The sequence below is a fragment of the Leptopilina boulardi genome, unplaced genomic scaffold, assembly GCF_019393585.1.
Source record: "Leptopilina boulardi isolate dan_hultmark-lab unplaced genomic scaffold, ZJU_Lbou_2.1 LbouV2_122, whole genome shotgun sequence".
NCBI classification, from domain to species: Eukaryota; Metazoa; Arthropoda; class Insecta; order Hymenoptera; family Figitidae; genus Leptopilina; species Leptopilina boulardi.
This window is the reverse complement of record NW_026137666.1, coordinates 397,086-421,485: the sequence shown is the minus strand read 5'-3', so window position 1 is coordinate 421,485 and position 24,400 is coordinate 397,086. Positions and strand designations below refer to the sequence as shown.

At 29.4% G+C, this 24,400-nt stretch overlaps 1 protein-coding gene across 3 annotated transcripts in view; it reads left to right on the top strand.

The window, feature by feature from the left end:
• Positions 1-24,400, top strand: part of LOC127287511 (uncharacterized) — a 404,468-nt gene that overhangs the window by 289,504 nt on the left and 90,564 nt on the right. For all 3 annotated transcript variants that reach the window (XM_051314503.1, XM_051314508.1, XM_051314514.1), the window contains one exon: positions 1,611-1,700. In XM_051314503.1, the coding sequence (XP_051170460.1) occupies positions 1,611-1,700 (90 nt within the window). The remainder of the gene's footprint in view (positions 1-1,610; positions 1,701-24,400) is intronic.

Sequence of the window (24,400 nt, the reverse complement as noted above, 5' to 3'; positions counted from 1 at the left end):
CCCATTACCTCGGCCGGATGCGAAAGAAGCTTCTCAAGTATGCGTCGAATCAAAAATTGGTTGAGGACGACTATGACACACGATTGATTTTCCGATACAGCCATAATAAACATTGAAAATTCACTAGTTAAAGACAAAGTTTTATCCGAAAAAGTTTTAAATGTGTTTTGTAATAATAACAGAAAATTAAAACTCGTTTAAAAAGAAAATAGATGTTTGTTATATAATATAATATAATATAATATAATATAATATAATATAATATAATATAATATAATATAATATAATATAATATAATATAATATAATATAATATAATATAATATAATATAATATAATATAATATAATAGATAGAATTTGGTCAGTTTGTGAGGACAAATACTTTGTGAGTTGGACAGTTTGTGAGACATAATTGTACTGCCGAACCTCCACTAACGTAGTTGGCGCTCCTGTGTATAAACTTCTGGATATTTCCCTTTCCATAATTTTCAAAACAAATTCGAATGTGTGTTAATACTTACAGAAGTTTATATTCATGTGCATAGCAAAACATGGCGCCAATAGGAGACAAAAATGTACGAGGGCAACTATTGCATATTTAACGCTCCTCCCAGTCCATTGTAGAATATTTACTTTTTATTATAATCGCCATTCTAACTACTGATTATTTATATAATTTTGAAAAAAATTCCTTTGTTATGGGGAATAACAAAAGAACATTTTGGGTGAAGTTCCGAAAGCGTCTTACCTCCGATCTTACTTCCGACCATAAAATCATTGGTTTTTGCGATTATCTCGTAAAAAACGCAAAATTTCAAAAAATGTTTTAAATAAAAGTTGTAGGTCTCAACAAACACACATTTTATGTTGTATGCATTTTTTACCAAAAGTAGTTATTTTTCGAGAAAAATCCAAAAAACCATGAAAAATGACAGAAAAAACAATGCACATCATAACTAGATTAAGTACTTGTAAGTATATTAACGTATTTTGATGCGCTGATTACGAAAATGAAAGAGAAAATTGGCGTAAAAGTGACATGAGTATCATGGTGAAAACCATAAAAAAAACACCAAAAAATCATGGTTTTTTGCGATTATCTCTTAAAAAAAGCATTTTTTACCAAAAGTGGTTATTTTTCGAGAAAAATCTAAAAAACCATAAAACATGACGTAAAATAACGGAAAAAACAGTGCACATCATAATTACAAAAAAATTTGGTACTTAAAAGTAAACAACCGCGTACATCGAATTGCGTAAACTGATACTGTGGATTTTTCTCGAAAAATGACCACTTTTGGTAAAAAAATGCATATAACATAAAATGTGTGTTTTTTCAGACCTACAACTTTTATATGAAATATTTTTCGAAATTTTGCGTTTTTTACGAGATAATCGCAAGAAATCATTATTTTATGGTGCTTTTTATGGTTTTTACCATGATAATTACATTTGCGCCAATTTTCACTATCATTTTTGTAATCAGGGAATCAAAATACGTTAGTCTACCAAGTTTCATTAAAATCGGAGGTGAGACGCTTTCGGAACTATATACTTTTATCTTATTAAAAAAAAAATAAAAGTACATTAATTAGTTTTTATTCATTTAGATCTGTTTATCCTGCTGACATATTTGCAACCAACGTCGTAGCTAGAGATCCATATTCCGGAAGGAGTGTCCAATTGATTGACAGATACGGGTAAGTAATAAATTTTCATGATAATTATCATAAAAATCGACTTGTGTCTGATTATGTAATTAAAATTTTTTTATTTTAACTATTTGTTGCAAAAAATAGTTATTGAAAATCGATAAAAACCCAGAAAATGAGAGAATACTGAAGAATACTTGTGAAGAGTTACTAAGGTAACTCAAGTTGAGTAGTTTAAAAATCGTGGGAAGCGTTGAGCTCGAGCATTAGATACAAAACAAAACCTTAGATAACTCGATTTAAGTGTTTTCATAACGCAATCATAAAAATAGCGTTATTTGTACCTCCGTGGGGGGACGTAAAATCGTCCTTTATTGTACGAAATTACGAAAATACACTGAATGATAGGTGAGTTCAAGAAAGAGCTTTGTTTGTGCTTGTTCCCGTATTTTCGTAACGCACGAGTAATTACAATTTCGTCCAGTAGAGACGTGTCAATATAAAAGAACTCTTTCGTAGTCTTACCGTCTCCTGCGTCTGTAACGCAACGTCGCCTAACTTAACCTTATTTTCTTTTGTAAATTCGACAGCTCTCTTAAAAGGATTTATTTCAATGCATCGCGAAGACTTTTTGACTTTCGTTTTTAATAATATATTTTAATTTGTTTTGAATGTGGGTGTTATGTTTAGTTTTTTACATTGTGTAAGAATTAAATTTTAATATCTTTTGTGTTAGTTTTTCTGTAGTTTTTTTGTAGTCCAGGGGCGGTGCCCCTGGACCCCGTGGGGGGGGGAAACCCCTCGCGCGACATAACTCTTATCTTATTAACCACTGAATAGTGGTTCTGTTATCCATCTCGTAAGTAATTTTTGTGAAAAATTTTTATAATTATTATGCATCTTAGTATCAACGCCTTTTTCTGATTTTGTTATGAAAAGTATTGTGCGCAACACGTCATGCGGCATTTTGAAACTCGCGCTACATTCTCGTAACTCGTCTGTGAGGGAGCCTGTGGCGCCCTCACAGAAGAGTTTCAAAAGCTTAGCGCTCGTTCCAAAAAGGCCGCTAGTTCACACTTGTTACGCAATGTACTATTCTGTTATCGAAAACATAGCCGAATCTGAGTCTTAATTTCGAAATAAAAAACTTACGTCGACTTAACTAAATTCTGATTTCGAAAAGTGACATGTGCGTTATATGTTTAATTAAAATAATATTTAAATATTGAGAATATTATTTTGACATTTTAAAACAAGTGTTAAACGTGTAATTACCTAAATTTGTCATACTATAAACAATATAATATTATTTAAAAAAGCAATAGTAAACAGTTGTACATCATGAACGGTACGTATGTGATTCTCGTGGAATTTTCACCCTCAAAAAACGATAAACCATATCATTCCTTTATACCGCACAATGTGCGTCATTTTATTAGGTATAATTAAAGTTTTCTGATTGTTCTGGCTTAACTAAAAATTATGATATCGAAACATAACAAAAACATTTCCTTGCGTGTCTTTAATAACAAATTAATATATTCTTTATTAAGGGGGCACTAGCAGTTGTAACTTTCAAAAAATCGATTTTTTTGCATTTTCTTAAAGTACATTTTGTAAGAAACATGTCTAAAAAATTTAAAGATGATCCGGTGAAAATTGAATGAGATATACACGCTGAAAGGGAGGCGCGTTACAACAAATTGTTTATTTCGTTAAAGGGTTTGTTAAATTTTCATGAAATTGCTTACTCGAAGGTTTTTGGTGTCGCTGATTACAAATCCGATGTCAGTTTTTAAAAATTCAAAATGGCGGATCCAATATGGCAGACATTTTTTTTGAATTTACTCAAATTTGCTTGAAACTTATTATTTGGGGGTTTTTGTGGTCGCTGATTACGAATCCGATGTTAGTTTTTATTAATTCAAAATGGCGGACATTTTTTTTAAATTTATTCAAATTCGCTTAAAACTTGTTACTCGAAGGGTTTTAGGGTCGCTGATTACAAATCCGATTTTAGTTTTTAAAAATTCAAAATGCCGGAACCAATATGGTGGAATTTTTTTTTAATTTAGTCAAATTCGCATGAAACTTGTTTTTTGGGGGCACAGATGAAACTGTATTATTCGGAATATTAACTAATTAATACCGTTTATGATATTTTCACATTGACTATAGGACAATTAAAAAAAATTATTGTCATAATTAATAATAAATTAATTAATAAATTGATATTGATTATAATTTTAATTTATTTAATTAAGTACAATTTTTATATGTATTTCAATTAATTATTATTTCTTAACTTTTCAAAATCATCCGTTACATTTCTCGTATGCAAAATATTAATATAATTAATGATTTAATATTATTAATAAAATTTTAAATACTTAACCACAACTACTCTGACATTTATTTTATAATCCAAATTAATACCAGGATTAATCTCAAAGGATAATTCTTGGTAAATGAGTTTTATAAGGCAGGTTAATTGTGGAATAGTCAATGTGAAAATATCATAAACAGTATTAACCAGTTAATACTCCGTATAATCCAGTTTCCTCAGTGCCCCAAATAACAAGTTTCAGGCGAATTTGAGTAAATTAAAAAAAAATTTCCGCCATATTGGATCCGGCATTTTTAATTTTTAAAAACTAAAATCCGATTCGTAATCAGCGACCCCATAATCCTTCGAGTAACAAGTTTCAAGCGAATTTGAATAAATTAAAAAAAATGTCCGACATATTGGATCCGCTATTTTGAATTTTTAAAAACTGACATCTGATTTAATGAAATAAACAATTTGTTGTAACCGTCATTATTTGTTAACAATAATTTGTTTATAACATGTAAATTTTGACTTATGTAATTTTTCACCGTTTAGAGAGTAGCATTGTTTTTAACCAGTTTTTAGCTGTAGCACATACTTATTGTTTCAGAAGATCGCTGTTTCTTAAAAATTGATACTTCTGTTAAACTTTGCAATAAATAAATTAATATAAACAAATAAAAAATTACAAATCGGGCTCGACAACTTTCTTCTAAATTTTATAATCTTTGGTTTAAAAAAAAATTATTAAATCGGTTCAAAAATGAAGGCGTTGGACTTTTTCGAACAGTAAATTCCATTTTCCTCCCACCTGTGGGTCGGTCGGGAACAGGCTAACGGCGGCCGTGTGGGTCTTTATACCATTATATTTGAATTGGGATTTTGGAAGCAGCTTCATCTGCGGAAGAATTATTACAGCGTCCGACAAAATTCCATTTTTTTTGACCCACAAAAAAGTCCAACATTTTTGAAAACTAGGACCCAAAAAAAACCCGTGCCTGGCCGTTTTGCTAGATCAAGTCGTTTGTGGTTTTTAGGTATGAAAAGAACCCATAAATGAAAAGTGACAAGGTATCTTATAAACAAGTTAAAAAATTGTTCATTTCATGACCATTTAGCTTCCTCATCATGATACACGACGACTCGCTAGCGCGCCACCCGCTTTTTCAAAAAACACTTATATTTTTAAAAGTTGTGAATGAATTGACTCGAAAATTTCCAAAATCTTCTTTATATATTAATAAACAAATGTCTCACTGGAAGTTATTTTCTATTTTTTTTATTTTTGACCCGTCTGATGTTTGAACCCCCTAACTAAAAATATTAATATAATTATACTTAAAAATCAAAATATTCAAATTTTATCTTGTATTTTAATAAAAATTTTTAAATCAAAACTTTCAATAAATATTAATCTACTTAATAAAAGTAAAATTAAACTAACTTCATATGAAATTAACTGAGATACCGCCCGAATACTTCCCAATATTGAATATATTGAATTAGAAGATCACACCCTTAATATTATTATATAAACTCCCATACTTAAAAAACATAAAATCAATAACATTCTAAAATTATTACAAAATAAATTATAAAAGTTTGGAATTAACATTAATTAGTGACTTAATTAGTTACTTAATTAGTTATTCAATTAATTACTCCCCCCACCAAAAAAATGAATAAGTTTTAAACCAAACTATATATTTAAGTCGAAATTAAATCCTAACTTTTAGGTTTATTCAATACTTAAATTCATCTTAAAGAACCCTCTTTTAATTCATAATAAACCCCCACCAATAAAATTACTATAATAAAATAAAAAATGAATTTAAAATTCAACTTCCTTAGTTTAAATAATTTCACCACTGGTAAAATTAAAGTAACTTCTACATCAAACACTAAAAAAATAATTCTAATCAAATAAAATTGAATTGAAAAAGGTACCCGAATTAATGATAAAGAATCAAACCCACCCTCAAAAGTTGAAACATTCCCCCGAAATTTAAATCTCTTTTTTAACAAAATCATATTAATACATAAAATTAATACACCCAAAAAAATTAAAATTAAATTCCTAAAAATAATTACATATATTTATATAACTAAAAAAATTAAAACTCTTATCAAATCATAATAAATTTTATATAAAATTTTTAAAAATGTCATCAATATACTATTGAATAAACAATAATTCAAATTACATCAATAAAATGTCAATACCAAGAAGCCCTCTCAAATTCAAAATGATGCAATGACCTTAAATGAAATTTTCCTGAACGAAACCAAGTAATTAGTAAAAAAAATTGAACCTACAACAACATGAATCCCATGAAACCCAGTTGTTAAAAAAAATTGACCCAAAAATTGAATCACTAAATATAAAGGTTGATTTCCTATATTCAAATATTTGAATACAAGTAAATAACCCTCCTAAATAAATTGTTATTAATAAACTAAATTTTGCTCCTTCCCAATTTTTATTTAAAATAGAATAATCTGTTCATGATAAAAAAAAGATACAAAAAATATTAATTCAGAAACTATAAACAAAATTATTCCTAATTTTAACCCTCTAACAACTATTTTTGTATGCCTTCCTTGTAAAGTTCCTTCACGAATAATATCTCGTCATCATTGACCCCTACATAAAAGTAATAAAATTAAACCTTAATTTATTAAATATGTCTTTTTTTCACTGAATATTATAACTCTTCCTACTATAAAAACAAAAGTTCTTAATGATCCTAAAATTGGTCAAGGCCTAAAAGTAACTAAATGAAATGAATAGTTTATATTTATTTTCATTACCTTATTCCAGAAGAATATAAAGTTTTTAAAATTAAATAAACATAAGATTGAATTAAAGACACAGCTACTTCTAATCTCATTAACACACACTGAACTAAAACAAGAATTATAATTAAAACAATATTTAATATTTTTGAAGATTGCCTTTTTAAAGTAAATAAATGACCTGCAATAATATTTGCTGAAAGACGAACAGATAATGTTAATGGCCGAATCACTTTTCTAATTAACTCAATCATTACTATAAAAGGCATTAACACTTTAGGAGTTCCGAAAGGAGATAAATGAATAAATATATGATTACTAAAATTACCCAACCTAAATAATATTATCCTAAATCAAATTATTAACGATATAGAAATTGAAATACAAATATGTCTTGTTCTTGTAAAAATATAAGGAAATAAACTAATAAAATTATTCAAAAAAATAAAAATAAATAAAAAAATAAAAATTAAAATATTTATAACACCAAATTAATTTAAAGCTGTTTTTAATTCTTTTCTAATCCCTTCTAAAATTATATTTCATAATATTTGATATTTTGAAGGAACCCCCCCCCCAAATAAAACTGGAATCACTAAAATAAAGTAAACTATTCTTAATCAATTAATAGATATGGATGTTCTTCTTGATGGATCAAAAATATCAAATAAGTTTGTTATCAGTTTATTTTTCACTCAAATTTATTACTAAACTTTTTATTATTTTTTTCAAAAAAATAAGTTAAAGTTATATACCGTAAAATGAGGTAAAGTCGGCGTTTGCGGGTAAAGTCGGCCGGCGCTTTAAACACTTAAATATTGTATTTCATTTATTAATTTACATTAATTCTAACTACATTTTTAATAAAACTCGGATTTCTTCTGGAAAAAAGTAATAGTTAAACGTTAAAATGATTTAAAGCGCCGGCCGACTTTACCCTCAAACGCCGACTCTACCTCATTTTACGGTACCTAACTATAATTAAATAAATAACCACCACTAAAATTATATAAAATATTATATTTAGTGAATAAATAGGTTTTATTTGGGGAATTAATTAAGAGTAATTTTATACTATAAAAAGATTAAAACTCTTTTACTTTTTTTAAGTTATTTAATTATATTTTAAATTGTATCAATAAAGTTTAAAAATTTTTAATTGTATTATTATTGAATTCATAAATAAAGTAAAATCATGAAATATCATTATTCATTCTATTATTGGTGAAACAAAATCTTGTAATATTAAAATAAATTACTCTTTAATAATTTAAAATTTTAATTTTGATTCTTCTAAATAAGAATGTAATAATGGAGGAGCCAAATGTTTTCACTCTACAGAAATATTTTAAAAGATTTTAAATAAAATTAAACGTTCTATAATTATTCTTTCTCAAATAATAAAAATTAAATAAATTAATCTCGTAATTGAAATTAATGACCCAATAGATAAAACAATATTTCATAATAAATATCTATCAGGATAATTAGAATAACGACGAGGTATCCATCTTAACCCTAAAAAATGCTAAGGGAAAAAAGTTAAATTAACACCTATAAATATAACTAAAAATTGAACTTTTAATCACTTAGGATTTAAAGTTAATCCACAAATTGAAGGATACCAAAAAATAAATCCTCCAATAATCGAAAAAACTACCCCTATAGATAAAACATAATTAAAATGAGCTACTACATAATATGTATCATGTATCACAAGATCAATTGAAGAATTTGATAACGTAATTCCAGTCATCCCCCCTAAAGAAAATAAAAAAATAAACCCAATAATTCATAAAATAATAATATTAAAATCAATTTTTCTTCATATAATAGTAGCCAACCATCTAAACACTTCAATACCCGTAGGAACTGCAATGATTATTGTTACTGATGTGTAACAAGTATGAGTATCAACATCTATCCCCACTGTAAATATATGATGACCTCAAACAATAAACCCTAAAACACCAATTGAAATTATTGCATATATTATCCCTAATCTCCCAAAAGTTCCCTTTTTACCCCCTTCTGTAAAAATTATATGAAAAATTATTTCAAACCCAGGTAAAATTAAAATATAAACTTCAGGATGACCAAAAAATCAAAATAAATGTTGATAAAGAACTGGGCCCCCCCCTCCAACAGGATCATAAAATAAAGTATTTAAATTTCGATCAAAAAGTAATATCGTAATACCCCCCGCTAATAATAAAATTGTTGTTAAAAAAATTGATCAATAAAATAAAGTAATTTTATCTATTCTTATTAAATTTGGACGAATATTTAAAATTGTTGAAATAAAATTAATAGACCCTAAAATTGATGACGCACCCCTCAAATGTAATTGTTTAATTTCGAGTTTTTTAATCCTTATTAATTATTTACTCGAAATAAAGTATTTTGATTCGGGTAAAGTAAATAAATAAATTTAATTTGTGCGAAAATCAACAAATAATGCAATTTATTTTATTTAACAATTTTAGTGTAGGAAGGCTAAATCACTGGCAGTAGGTTTAAAAAGTCTTTAATTAATTATATAATAAAATGATTTTATCGCGTTACAATAACGCGACCGGTCTTCCTCGCACACTTGCTATTACTGAAAATTCTAATTCAGAGAATCAGTTACAGTTTTCCTAGAAGTAAAACGAAGAGACACGGAAGAGAAAAAGAAAGAAGAAAGAAGATAGTAAAGATAGAGAAAAAGAGTAGTCATTCAAACTTACATTAGAGTACAATTATAGCTCAATGTAAGGCGCTAGACATAACTTTTCGACTTACAAACTTAAACATACCGTTCGCCTCGTGTAACTTACAACACGAAATAAAATTTGAAGATAAATTGTAATTTAGCCGCCCGCCATAACATAGCAATAAAGAAAATATATATTTCAATAAACAAACTTAACCTAAAATACAAATTACATTTATCAAGGTATAATTAAAGAACATAAAAACAAAAAAAAATCAAAACTGAAGTTAATCAAATTAAATTAAATGTCGCTGTTACATTAGTTGATTTTATTGGTAAAAGACAAAGTTTCACAATGGGACGATCGAACTCTGAATCAGATGTTTTGATTCTAACTGACCGAATAAGATTATCTTTGCCTGGATAGCATTTTATAATGCGACCGAGGGCCCATTTAAAGGAGGGTAAATTTTTATTTCGAATAAGAACCATGTCTCCTACTGTTAAATTTGGCATCTTATTAAACCAAAAAAAAAAACCAAAAAAATTTCTGACATTTTTTGAACTAATTGTCAGCGTTTTAATCAATTATTCAATGGAGCAATAGGTCTTGAATTTAGCGAAGCTTCAATTCTCGTATGCAGAGTATAAAATTCCTCATGAGTTAATTTATGTAAACCAACTATGCGACGTAAATGATGCTTAACGCTTTTAACTCCCGCCTCCCACAGTCCACCAAAGTGGGGGGCATTAGGGGGAACAAAATGCCAAGCAATCCCTTCAGTACTGAATTTGACGAACAAATCATTATCCTTCTGAATTTTAATGAAGGACCTTTTTAATTCGTTATTTGCACCAACGAAGTTTTTTTCGTTGTCACTGAATAAATGTGCAGGCTTTCCCCTACGTGACACAAAACGATGGAAAGCTGCTAAAAACGCAGCAGTTGAATAATCGGAAACTATTTCAAGGTGAACGAAGCGAGTGGAGCAACAAATAAATAGAACTATATAAGTTTTCTGACTTTTAATTCCTCTTCCAGTTCCGAAACGGATATCAAAAGGGTTGGCATAGTCAAGACCAGTGTGTGTAAATGGTCGAGATGGAGTAACTCTGAAGTCGGGTAAATTTCCCATAATCTGCTGAGGTATTTCAGCCCTTTCTTTGACACATTCAATACAATTTTTAAGTAATCCTTTCACCATAGATCTAGCTCCAATAATCCAAAATTTCTGTCTCAGAACATATAAGGTTAATTATAAGCCTCCATGTAATGATCTGAGATGAGCATGAGAAGCGATCAGAGAACTAATATTATGACGAGGCAAAATTATCGGATGTTTTTCATCAAAGCTAATAGGAGCATTTTGTAATCTCCCACTTACTCTCAAAATTCCCTTGGAATTTGGAAAAGGGTTCAAACTTCTAACGTTTGATTACAGACTTACTAACCCTTTATCCTTAAGATTTTTTATTTTAGCAGAAAAGAATTCAGCCTGCATCCATTTAATCCAAAAATCTTGGAATTGATTAATTTCTTCAACACAAAGAGCCCTAGTTTTCGCAAGAGTTTCAGGTTTGCTTTTTGAAAATTTATCAATAAAATTAGCAAGAAAACGTTTACAATAAGCAGTTACTCTAATCAATTTGGGCCATGAAGAAAATTTCTTAGATAATTCTAAAAGAAAAACATCATGATTTGAAACATGAATAATTACTGTTTTTTGTTCCAAATCAACTTCTGATGGTATGAGTGGACACTCATTTGAACTTTTGTTTGATTTATCAAGAAGCCAAGGTGGACCTTTCCACCAGAGAGAATAATTTAAAATTTCAGAAGGAGAAATGCCGCGAGAAATACAATCCGCAGGATTTTCTTTAGTGGGAATATACTGCCACTTTGCCTCTGGCAGCAATTCGTGTATTAGTACTACGCGATTTGCGACAAAAGTAGGCCAAGTAGATGGATGTTTATTCAACCAAGCCAATACTACTGATGAATCTGTATGACAAAAAACAGGTAAGTTTTGTAACTTTTTTAAGGTCATAACGAAATTAAGGATTTTGGCAAGCAAAACTGCTCCACATAGTTCTAATCGCGGAATACTAACAGGAAATAGAAGAGTAACTCTTATCATTCCAAGGTCATCCTTCACACGCAAGTAAATACAAGCTCCGAAAGCTCGACTGGAAGCATCACTAAATCCATGTAATTCTAAATTATTACTTGACTTAGTTTGACCTGTCCATTTTGAAATTTTAAGACACTCTAACTTATTTAAGGAAGAGTAATAATTTTTCCAATTTTTTAATAAATCTTCAGGAAGTTGCTCATCCCAGTCAAGCTTACGTAAAAACAATTCCTGAATCAGCATCTTTGCTACAACAATCACTGGAGCTAACCAACCAAATGGATCATAGAGTTTTGCTGTGAGAGATAAAACCTTTATTTTTGTGGAATTAACAATTTCCTCAAAAGAAATCTTAAAAACAAAAACATCAGAAATCGGATCCCAATTTAAACCCAGGACTTTCAGTTGCACATCTTTATCAAAGGAAATGTCGATGGCTCGTTCATTCTCCCCCTTAAGACAATTTTCCAATAAAGAGACTTCATTTGACGCCTATTTTTGTAAATGAAAACCACCACGTTTCATCAATTCAATAACTTGGTGTTGAATTTCCTTTGCTTCTTCTTCTTCGTCAGCACCAAACAAAGCATCATTCACATAAATATCGTTTTCAATGATTGACTTAGCTAAAGGAAAATTATCACCCTCATCCTTTGCCAATTGTTTAACAACTCTATTTGCTAAAAATGGGGCACAAGCGGTACCATAAGTTACTGTCGACAATTGAAAGGCAACAATTTTATTATCTGAATACCAGAGAACACGTTGATAATCCCTATCTCTAGGGTCGATTAAAATCTGCCTAAACATTTTTTCTGCATCGGTTAAGTAAACAAAGCGATATTCACGCCATCGCATAATAATCGAAATTAAATCGTTTAGAATTTTAGGACCGATAAGAAAATGTGAATTCAGTGACGTACCGTTAGAAGTCAAACTTGAGGCGTTAAAAACAACCCTTACTTTTGTGGTGGTAGTACTCTCCCTTATTACAGGGTGATGGGGTATATATACTACTTTAGAAGCGTCCTTCAAATCATCTTCAGTAACAATTTGTATGTGTCCCATTTCAAGATATTCAGACATGAATTCAAAATATTGCTTCAATAAACTGGGATTTTTGGAAATCCGATGCATTAACCTTGAAAGAATAATTTTGCTTCTCTCTAGTGAATTACCAATATTGATTGGAAAATCAGTATTAAATGGCAATCGAACCATATAACGACCCGAATTTAATCGTGAAAAAGTTGAAAGAAAATACTCTTCACAACGAATTTCTTTTGCAGTCAAGGATGACTTGACTGGACCTTCCTCTAACTGCCAGAAACGAATTAAATCCTCATGTAAAGTGTCAGTCGAGACACTAGCGTGATTAGATAATGAGGGTTTTACTTGATTATTATCAATAAGAATGGGACCTGAAAGGATCCAACCAAAAATAGAAGACTGAGTAGTTAAGGAGCCAAATAAATTTTGTTCTAAACCTGGTAACAAACATTCGCCGAATTTATCAGCTCCGATTATAAAATCAATTTGAGAATCACTAAAAGGATCGGGGTCTGCTAAAAACAAATTTGTTTCCTTTAAATTGTTTTTTAAACTCATACTTAAGGGTGGACTGTAGGAGGTTAAGTTTATTAAAACTAAGGCTTTTATAAATAGGTTAGGATTACCTTCCTCCCTTGAAATAATTTCAAAATGTGCTAATTTTTTAGCTTCGCCAATATTCATACCTCCTACTCCAAAAACAAGAGCATTAATTCGATCATATCGAGGATACAAAACTTTAAAGGATCTTTTTGAGACAAAACAACTTTCCGATCCTTGATCCAGAAAAATTCTAAATTTGTGTATTCGACCTTTATCAGGTTTAACATTTACTAGAGCAGTCTCTAAAAGTGTGTGACCCAACAAACTAGTTTGTATATTCAAAAAATGTGCAGAATCACATGGTTTTGGAATTTTAACATGATTAATATTAACCGAATTCGAATTATCAACTTTATTGTTATTATCAAGAGACAGCTGACTAGTAACAACTGATTGAGAGTTAACCATTGTTTTCTGATTTGAAGTTTCATTTGAATCATTTTTAAAATTAATATGTAAAAGCGTATTATGTTTTCGTTGACAATAATTACATCTTACTTTACTAAAACAGGAATTCTGTTTGTGACCCGGAACCAGACAATTAAAACAATAATGATAACGCAAAATTATCTCTTTTCTTTTTTCCACCGGCAGTTCCTTAAATTGATTACATTTATGCAAAGTATGAGTTTCCTTACAAAAAACACATTTAGAATTAGTAGAGGCAGCATGGCGCTTAGAAACTTGTTGATTTGAATTTTTTGATTTTTCCGAATTTAAATTTTTTTAAATTTGAATGGCTTCAAGAGCTCTTATACGAGTCTCCGAAAATTCATTAAGATTTTTAAATGATGGATATTCCGTACTAGAGCCAACCTGCATCTCCCATTCCTTTAATGTCCATTTATCCAACTTTTGAGGAATCAAAAAAACTAAAATATCGCTTAACTCATCTACTGGACGATTTAAATTTTTAATGCCTAAAAGAGCCTCATTCGTAGTATCAATTAATCTTTTTAACTCCTCAGGTGAATTATGACTAACTTTTGGGAGATTGATAAATGAAGAAAAATGTGAAGTAATAATAGCGCGTTTATTATCAAAACGAGCCCTTAATAAATCCCATGCAACTTTAAAATTCGAATCAGTAACAGACACATGTTTTAAAAGCTGAACAGCTTCTCCCTTTATTGACGTTTTTAAATAATGTAAGCGCGTAATATTCGACAAATTTTCATTTTTAATAATCAACGCTTCAAATAAGTCTCGAAAATTCTTCCAATCAGAATATTTCCCTGAGAATTCTGGTAAAGAAATTTCAGGCAATTTTATTTACATTGAGTCATGTCGAAACGTAGTTTCATTTAAATTTTCATTAGTCGATTTTATACCGGGTGTAAATTTATCAATCTAATTAATCAAAAAATCATACGCATGTAAATAAGCTTCCTCTAATGCTAAAAATTGCGATTTTTTAAAATAATCAACTACTTTCCCCAACTTCTTATAATTTATCAAAGTACGACAAATAATTTGATAAATATTCTCGATTTCTATTAATAAAACGTCCATTTTTAAACATTAATGAGACAAAAACCTTATACATAAATAAATATACAATTATATAGTACAGACAAACGGAAAACAGTACAAATCTGTCACCATATGAGTAATTAAAAGTGTAGCAAGTATTTTTAATTTCATTAATAAAGTTGATTGGCATTAAATAAATAAATAAAAATTTTTAATACAGTTTTAAAAAATTGATCAGTATAATAAAAACTTATGCAACAAACTGAGAAATTTCTCTCGAATTGTCGTGATGGCTTTAAAAGCTGTAATTGTCAGCGTTCGTCGATAATAGCTGAATTTTAGTTTCATGTAAGAAAGCAGAAATATGAGTGACGAATTAAATCTTTAAAGAGTGAACAGACAAGTTACTTGCGCAGTGTGATCCTCTCATACTTAGGTGTTGACGAATTTTCTCTCCTTAGGCCCCTCTCATGGTTGAAACTCCTCCTTCGTAGAAATACTAGAAGTTGGTGGGAGATAATATTGTACCACAGCGTGATTGCTTATCCCATGACAAGAAAATTCACAGCTTGGCGGAAACAAGATTGAATATTCGGGAACAAATCCAATTTGGCAGGAACAATGTTCAGCTTGGCAAATGCAAATTAGCGTCCAAGTATTATTATAATAACTAATTTTGCACCACTCTTAGTTCCATGCACATCACGAACAATTACTAATAATTCAATGCCGATCAAATAATAATGAAGACACTATTAACTTAACATCTTTTAATTAAAGACGCCATGATAGAGTCATATTGTTCATCACGAGTATAACATTCAACTATTTAGCACTTTTTAAGAATCCAGTTCATTTCACAAAACTCATTCTCAAAGATAAAGGAGGATACACAGGTCACCTAGTCCCAGCCCCCTGATCAACAAATATCCTTATAATTATTAAAATTAAAGAAGGAAATAATAATCATAATCTCATATTATTAAGACGTGGAAAAGCTATATCAGGAACCGTAATTATTAAAGGAACTAAATAATTTCCAAACCCACATACTATAATTGGTATAACCATAAAAAAATTATTACAAAAGCATGAGCCGTCACAATAGAATTATAAATTTGATCATTATTATTAATTAATTGCCTAGGAGTCCTTAATTCTATACGAATAATTAAACTTAACCTCGGCCTAACTATTCCTGACCAAATCCCAAATATAAAATATATAACACCAATATCTTTATGATTTGCAGAAAATATTCATTAACTATAATAATCTTGGTATTCATTCATTCATTCATTCCGTCCGGACCCCTGCTGGGTTTTCGGTGACAGAGAAAAGAACAAGTTATGGAGAGAGAAAGATATATCTTTATTTTGCAAATGAGGGTTCGCTTGACCTGCAATCTTTTAAAGAGGATTAATTAATCACTCTGAGGACCCAGGTAATAATTTCTTTCTCCCTTTATCACGTGAAAAAACTATAAAGAAATTCTAAAACTGAATAGGTAACGCATACCTTTCTTTCTTACACCAAGGAATATAACATAAGTACTTCTTCGTTTAACATTGCGTTTCTCTATCTAGACGATTGAAAATGGCATAAGAACATCTTCGTCTAAAATCTTAATCTTCTTCGTTTTTGTTTTAAGAATAAAAATAAATATTCATATATCTGTATATATGTATATAGGGGAGAGTGACAAACAGTGGGACACTTTTTTTCAAAGACATATTAATATGTTAATTTTATATATTTTTGGACACTGTTTAAATTAAGCAATCGCAAGAAATTATTTAAATAAAAATTGATTGTAACATTTTAAAATATTTTAAATTATTGGATATTATACTTAAAAACATCAGTAAACGAAGTAACAATTACACTTTTTTAAAACTGTCCTATTTATATAAAAATCAGCATTGTATTTCAAGAAAAAATTTACTCCGTAACGTCAAAAACAGTTTTTTTCAATTTTCTTTGTAAATAATGAATCAATGTGGCTAAAATTTTTGGAGATAGTGTGTTATCATAAACATGCTTTACATTTAAATTTTGGTCGAGTTTCTTTAAGTAGTTTTTCAGAAAATTAAAGTGTCCTACTGTTTAAACTGTGCCACTGTTTATCACTCTTCCCTACCTGTATTAGAGCCCCAGAAAATTTTAATAAAAAAATTTAAAAATTATTACCTGGCCCCTCAGAATTAATCTTCATTAACAAAGGCTCTATTGTCCAAGGATTGGTAATGTTTGTGGTAATTGTTCTGAGGGTCTAATACTGGTATATATACATATTTTTTTTTATTTTGAAAACAGAAAAAAAGAAGAGTAAGATTTTTAGGCGAAGATATTCTTATGTTATTTTGAATCCTCTAGATAGAGAAATGCAATATTAAATGAAAATGTTTATATGTTATATTCCTTGATGTGAGAAAGAAAGATATACATTACCTCTTCAGTTTTTGCCTTTTATCTTTATATTTCCATGTGATAATACACGGAAAAAATTTCGAGACGTCAGACGTGCCGATGTCAATGTAAACCTACAGTACATTTCATTATGTACACAGAGTTAATCTTCATTAACAAAGGTTCTATTGGCCAAGGGTTGGTACATCTTTATTTTTCTATATAATAAATGTGAAAAAAGAAATTATTAGCTGGGTCCTCTAGAGTTAATCCTCATTAACAAAGGTTCTATTGTCCAATGGCTGGTTTTTTTATGGTAGTTTTTCCGGGGTTTTAATACAGTTATGAATACGTATATATGTTATTTATAATGAACTACTGATTACTCATATAAGAGTGTCCTTTTTGCACTTATTGGCTGATCAGTAGTTACTGATTCATAGTTACACATAGTTCTCTCATTCATTTGGATATATGGTAGTTTTATTGGATAAAAGGCAAAATTGGTTATATTGGATTAAAGTAAAAATTGGTTACATAGAATTAAAGGAAAAATTGGTTATATTCAGTAAAAGGTAAAATTAGTTGTATTGAATTAAAGGAAAAATTGGTTATATTTAATAAAAGGTAAAATTGGTTGTATTGAATTAAAGACAAAATTGGTTATATTTAATAAAAGGCAAAATTGGTTATATTACAGGGAGTGAGCAAAAGGGTTAAAGATATTTAGATTTTCATGAATAAAAAATAAAATTAAACGAAGTATACTATGGCCAACATAAAAGAGTATATTATTTTAAGTGATAAAGATTTAAAAATTATTGAAAATAGAAATAAATTGTTAAATTACATGCATATGTACAAATTTGAAGATTTATTAAGAAAAGATTCTTTTGTATGTACAAATGCTTGATTTTATTGTCCCAATTAGAGACGGTGATAATCATATTCAAATACTTTATAGTTTTTGAAGCTGTTGATCAACAACCTTTTGGTAGTGCTGAGTGTGGAGTATATGCAATAGCATTTGCAACATCTATATTATTTAACGTAATGCCAAACCGTGTAAATTATGAAACTGATAATAACAAAATGAGAAACAATTTTAAGTCAATGTTTGAAAATAATCGCTTAAATCATTTTCCGACAGTAAGAACGACTCACAATAGGAATTCGATAATAGAGAATGATTGGAACCATCTTTTCATAAATTGAACACAGGAACATAAAAATTATATTTTTAGTAATTATATTCCCAGTAATAATATTAACAGAGTTCTATTAACACAAGATTTAAAAATTAAACATTCTCTAAATGACACTGGTGAAAAGAAAATAATTCGTACAACTGATAATAAGGTGAACAAAATTTCATCACATGAATATTTAAAAATGAAAAATTTTCTGAGTAAAGAAAATGATAAAAAGATAAATCGAGCAATTAAAGAGAAGGGAAGAAAAAGGAAGGCAAGGCATATAACAGACAGAGTCTATGTTATTCTGAACATTTTCCAAAAGGTTTTTTTAAAAAATATTCAAAATTGTGCTTTTCACATACCTGAGAAGTTTGCGTGTTATACGCCATGATTTGTGACGTCACGAAGGTTCAAATGCTCTTAAATATTATACTTTACATTATTTTAATATTTGTAATTTTAATGAAAATAGGAATATTCCCATTTTTATTTTGATACATTAATATCATTCCTCACTTATCTTATATGAATTGCCTTATTTTATTTTCTGTTCAAAAAATTCTCATTTACAACTACTAACACCCTTAATTTTCAACTATTTTATTAAACCCTTTTTAAAATCAAATTATAATTTATTAACTTATTTTAAAAAGTTTCAATTCAAATTAATGTTATCTAGTAATAAACTACCTCCTCTCTTTAATAACTTCAAATTTTATTTCTACTTAAATTAAAAATTTATTAATAAATGAAATCTAAATTTAATATTTACTTAATTTTTAAAAATCCTTTCTTTTGCCTATACGAAACAAATCGTCACGAATACAAAGCTTTATCGTGAGGAGAGAAAGCAAAAATGGTAAATAACATATTATTACAATTATTATAAATAATAAGTATAATATTGATAAACAAATTTTTTTTCATAATTGCTCACATTTGTTTGGAACTTGTTACTCTGGAGTTTTTGTGGTCGCTGATTCCGAATATGAAGTAAGATTTCTAAAATTCAAAATGGCGTACTTTTTTAAAAAATTGATCATATTTGCTTGAAACTTACTAGTCAGGGATTTTCGGAGTCGCTGATTCCGAAAATGAAATCAGATTTTTAAAATTTAAAATGATGGATCCAATATGGCGGATTTTTTTTAATTGATCATATTTGTTTGAAACTTACTACTCGGGTGTTTTAGGGGTCGCTAATTTCAAATTAGAATTCTAATTTCGAAAATGACATTTAACAGAAGCTCGTGATGTTCTTTATTTTGCAATTTATTTATTACAGTAATAATATCTTCCCGCAGTCTTAACTGGACTATATATGGTATACAAAATAATAAGAAAAGAAACAAACAATTTAAATCGATGGCAATAAAAACTTTGCAATTATGTTACAAGTTATCTATGAACACGTAAATGATTAACGTAAGAATCGAGACATTTAAAAAAATCAGTTTTAGATGAAAAAATAAATCAAAATCAGGATTCATATCATTATACATTTGGTTAATATGAAAACACGCAAAAAAATAGGCACGTTAAACATATATGCTGTACTACGTTTACGATTATAGAAAGGTACAAAATTTCTAGAAGTTAACCTGGGCACTCTAAAATCGACCAAGTTTAGAAGAAAAGAGCAATTACTTACATGTTGTTATACCCACAAAAAACGATGCGAACGTAGGAGACTGAATGTACCCAGTGGGCACACTTGTTCCAAAGACGTCCTGAGGATGTCTTTTTGCAGATGTCTTAATAATTATTAAATATGTTATCTGATAATAACATCTACGAGCCACTAAATACAGATCCATTAAAATCTTGTATAAACAAAGTAAACAAAGTTGTTAAACAGTGGAAAATTAAAAAATACATTGATAACTGTACTTTTAACAATTTGAAAGTATCTGATGCATTACCCTCAAGATGTTACGGTCTCCCCAAAATACATAAACCTAATATTCCTCTTCGGTTAGTTGTTTCTACAATTCGAAGCCCTACATATAACATTGCTTTATACTTAAGTAAAATTATTTCAAAAAGTATAACACCACCAGCTTCGCGTGTCAAAAATAGCTTTGATTTTATTGAAAAGATTAAACATGTCAATATTCCTGAAAACTATACATTCGTTTCTCTAGATGCTAAATCATTATTTACAAATGTTCAAATTGGACTAGCCCACGCAGCAGTTATTAGCAGGTATAATGAAATAAAAAAGAAGACTAAGATCCCTTTAACTGAATTCAGAAACGGTTTAAGAGCATGCACAAGCAACTCATCTTTTAACTTTCAAGGGATTCCATACAAACAAAAATCAGGATTCCCCATGGGGTCCCCTCTATCTCCAATTGTATCGGATATTGTAATGGATGACTTAGAAAAAGAAGCAATAGCAAAATTACCTTTTCCATTACCCTTATATTTTAGATTTGTTGATGACATTTTTACAGCTGTACCCGATAACCAAACTGACACAATTTTAAACGTATTCAACAGTTGCAATTCAAAAATACAATTCACATTAGAAAAAGAAATTAACAATACATTAAACTTTCTAGACACAGCAGTTACAAAAGTTAATAACAAATTAACAACAAATTGGTACCAAAAACCAACTTCTTCACAGCGAGTCTTAAATTTCTTATCGCATCATCCCTTTAAATACAAAATAAATGTCATCAATAACCTTGTTGATCGTAGCATACTATTATCACATAAAAAATTTCATTATGAAAATATTAATAAGATAAAGATTATCCTCATCAATAATAATTATCCAATAGACTTATTGCAAAAAACAATAAAAAAACGATTAGCTACTCTCAAACGTAAAAGATCTATCATCACATTACCACAACCAGGTACCCAACAACATAATATAAATGACAATAATGACAATAACCATAAATATATCTCTCTTTCATATATCCATGGTTTATCTAAAAAAATATCGGCAATTCTCAAACCGTACAATATTACTACAGTACACCGGAATAAAAATGACTTATCCTGCATATTTCAGTCCAAAAAGATCGAATTCCAAAAGAACAACAAATAAATGTTGTATATGAAATTCCATGCGGGGACTGCAACTCCATCTACATAGGAACAACCATGCGAAATTTAAAAACAAGAATCAAAGAACACAAAAATGACATTTACAAAAAACCAGACAAATGGACTACTTTAACCAAACATAAATGGACTGAAGACCATCTATTTAATTATAATAATACAAAAGTCCTTGCTCAATCTGACAACTATAAAAAAAGAATAATTCTGGAAATGACGCATATTGCTAATAATTCAAATACTGTCAACCAACAGACAGACGTAAAAAATCTATCAACATTTTACAAAACATTACTACAGCAGTCATAAATTAAAATCAATACGTTTTCCCTCATTCACTCAAAAATCATTTGAATGTTTTCCTTCTCTTTGTATAACGTATTTGTCTCTTTTTACGAGCTCTCCACAGGACACTTGCCGATTTGTTTATACTATCTTCGAATTTCTTACTCTCCTTTCAATAGAACTCTCCTTACAAATCTGACACAACCCCATAAAAAACCAAAGTTCTCACCTTACAAGTTATAACACACCCACTAACAACCTCCCCCCTTACTCTCTCTTCATTTCTCCTTCTTTCTGCTAAAAGGTCCTTTAGTTTACTCTAAACCCCCAAATAATTAGAATGTCAAGATTTCTGTGCAATAGCCATCATTATGGGTTTTTATTGATTTACACAAGTTTAAATTTAATAAATAAATTGTGTACAATGTGCTTTGTGCTTCAGACACTTTTAACTTCTGAATTTATAATGGATATTACAATTTATTATCAATAAGGTTAGTGTCAACATATATATGAGAGATTCTTTTTCAATCGCCCCAGTCCAAAAAGTCAATGTTCTGGGATTGGCTTCATACTTTGGTAAATTGTTGTCATATATGATAGTAATAAATCCCTAAAATATAAACTCATTAAAAAAATATTTGTAGAAAGTAGAGGGGGTTGAAGTTTTGACGTTAAGGGTAACATTGTCATTTTCAAATCCGTATAACTATGGCAAAAGTTAATGGATTTTAATTTATCTATAATGAATTTTAATGCATTTTGCACGTACTCTTCAAAAATGTATACGAAATTAAAAAAAAATTTCTCACCCCTTTTTTTTCAAAATCAAACATTATTTTTCGATTTTCACCCCTTCGGGTATATATGAGGCATTCTTTGTCAACTGAAGCCCCCCTCTGTCCAAAATTGGTTTAAGTATAAAATATCGGGCATAGGCCTATTATTTCAATAAAAATAAGTACTTTTTAATTCCGTGTGGCGTTTTTCAAAATTCAAAATGGCGGATCCAATATGGCGACTAACTTTCACAAAATTGATTGAATTTACTTGGAAATTGTTACTCGGGGGTTTTTGGGGTCGCTGATTACGAATCTGGTGTTAGTTTTTAGAAATTCAAAATGGCGGATTTAATATGGCGGATTAAATTTTAAAATTTACTCGGATTCTTCTGAAATTTCTTACTCGGGGGTTTTTGGGGTCGCTGATTACGAATCTGGTGTTAGTTTTTAGAAATTCAAAATGGCGGATCCAATATGGCGGATTAAATTTTAAAATTTACTCGGATTCTTCTGAAATTTCTTACTCGGGGGTTTTTGGGGTCGCTGATTACGAATCTGGTGTTAGTTTTTAGAAATTCAAAATGGCGGATCCAATATGGCGGATTAAAATTTTAAAATTTACTCAGATTCTTCCGAAATTTGTTATTCGAGTGTTTTGGAGTCGCTGTGTACGAATGCGGTGTTAGTTTTCATAAAATCAAAATTGCGAATCAAAAGACCAAAGACCAATCAAAAAGTGCGCCATACATTTTTTGTTCAGAACTTTCTTCTAATCACTATGGCGGTATTCCCGAAAGATTATCTAGCGAGTTTAATTTTTTGAAAATTTTTCCAAATTATTTTTGAGTGTAGCTCAGCATCCGCTGGACCAATCAATAGGTGCGCCATACATTTTTTGTTCGAAATTTTTTCCCTTTTTTATTGGCGGTATTCCGGAACGATTATCTCGCAAATTTAATTTTTCTGAATTTTTTCCAAATTTGTTTTCTATTTTAGCTCAGCATCCGCTGGACCAATCAAAAAGTGCGCCATACATTTTTTGTTCGCTACTTTTTGCTAAAGACTTTGGCGGTATTCCCGAACGATTATCTCGAAAATTTAATTTTTCGAAAATTTTTCATAAATTTATTCGAGTGTAGCTCAGCATCCGCTGGACCAATCTAAAAGTGCGCCATACATTTTTCGTTCAGAACTTTCTTCTAATCACTATGGCGGTATTCCCGAACGATTATCTTGCAAATTTAATTTTTTTTAAAATTTTTCAAAATTATTTTTGAGTGTAGCTCAGCATTCGCTGGACCAATCTAAAAGTGCGCCATACATTTTTTGTTCAGAACATTTTGACTATTTTTTTTGGCGGTATTCCCGAACGATTATCTGGAAAATTTAATTTTTCAACAATTTTTCCAAAATGTTTTTTAGTGTAGCTCAGCATCCGCTTTACCAATCAAAAAGTGCGCCATACATTTTTTTATCAGAACATTTTGACTATTTTTTTGGTGGTATTCTTGAGAGATTATATCGCAAATTTAATTTTTCGAAAATTTTCCGAATTTATTTTTTAGTATAGCTTAGCATCCGCTGGATCAATCAAAAAGTGCGCCATACATTTTTTGTTCGCTACTTTTTGCTAAAGACTTTGGCGGTATTCCCAAACGATTATCTCGAAAATTTAATTTTTCGAAAATTTTCCGAATTTATTTTTTAGTATAGCTTAGCATCCGCTGGACCAATCAAAAAGTGCGCCATACATTTTTTGTTCTTTACTTTTTGCTAAAGACTTTGGCGGTATTCCCAAACGATTATCTCGAAAATTTAATTTTTCGAAAATTTTTCATAAATTTATTCGAGTGTAGCTCAGCATCCGCTGAACCAATCTAAAAGTGCGCCATACATTTTTTGTTCGAAACTTTTTCCCTA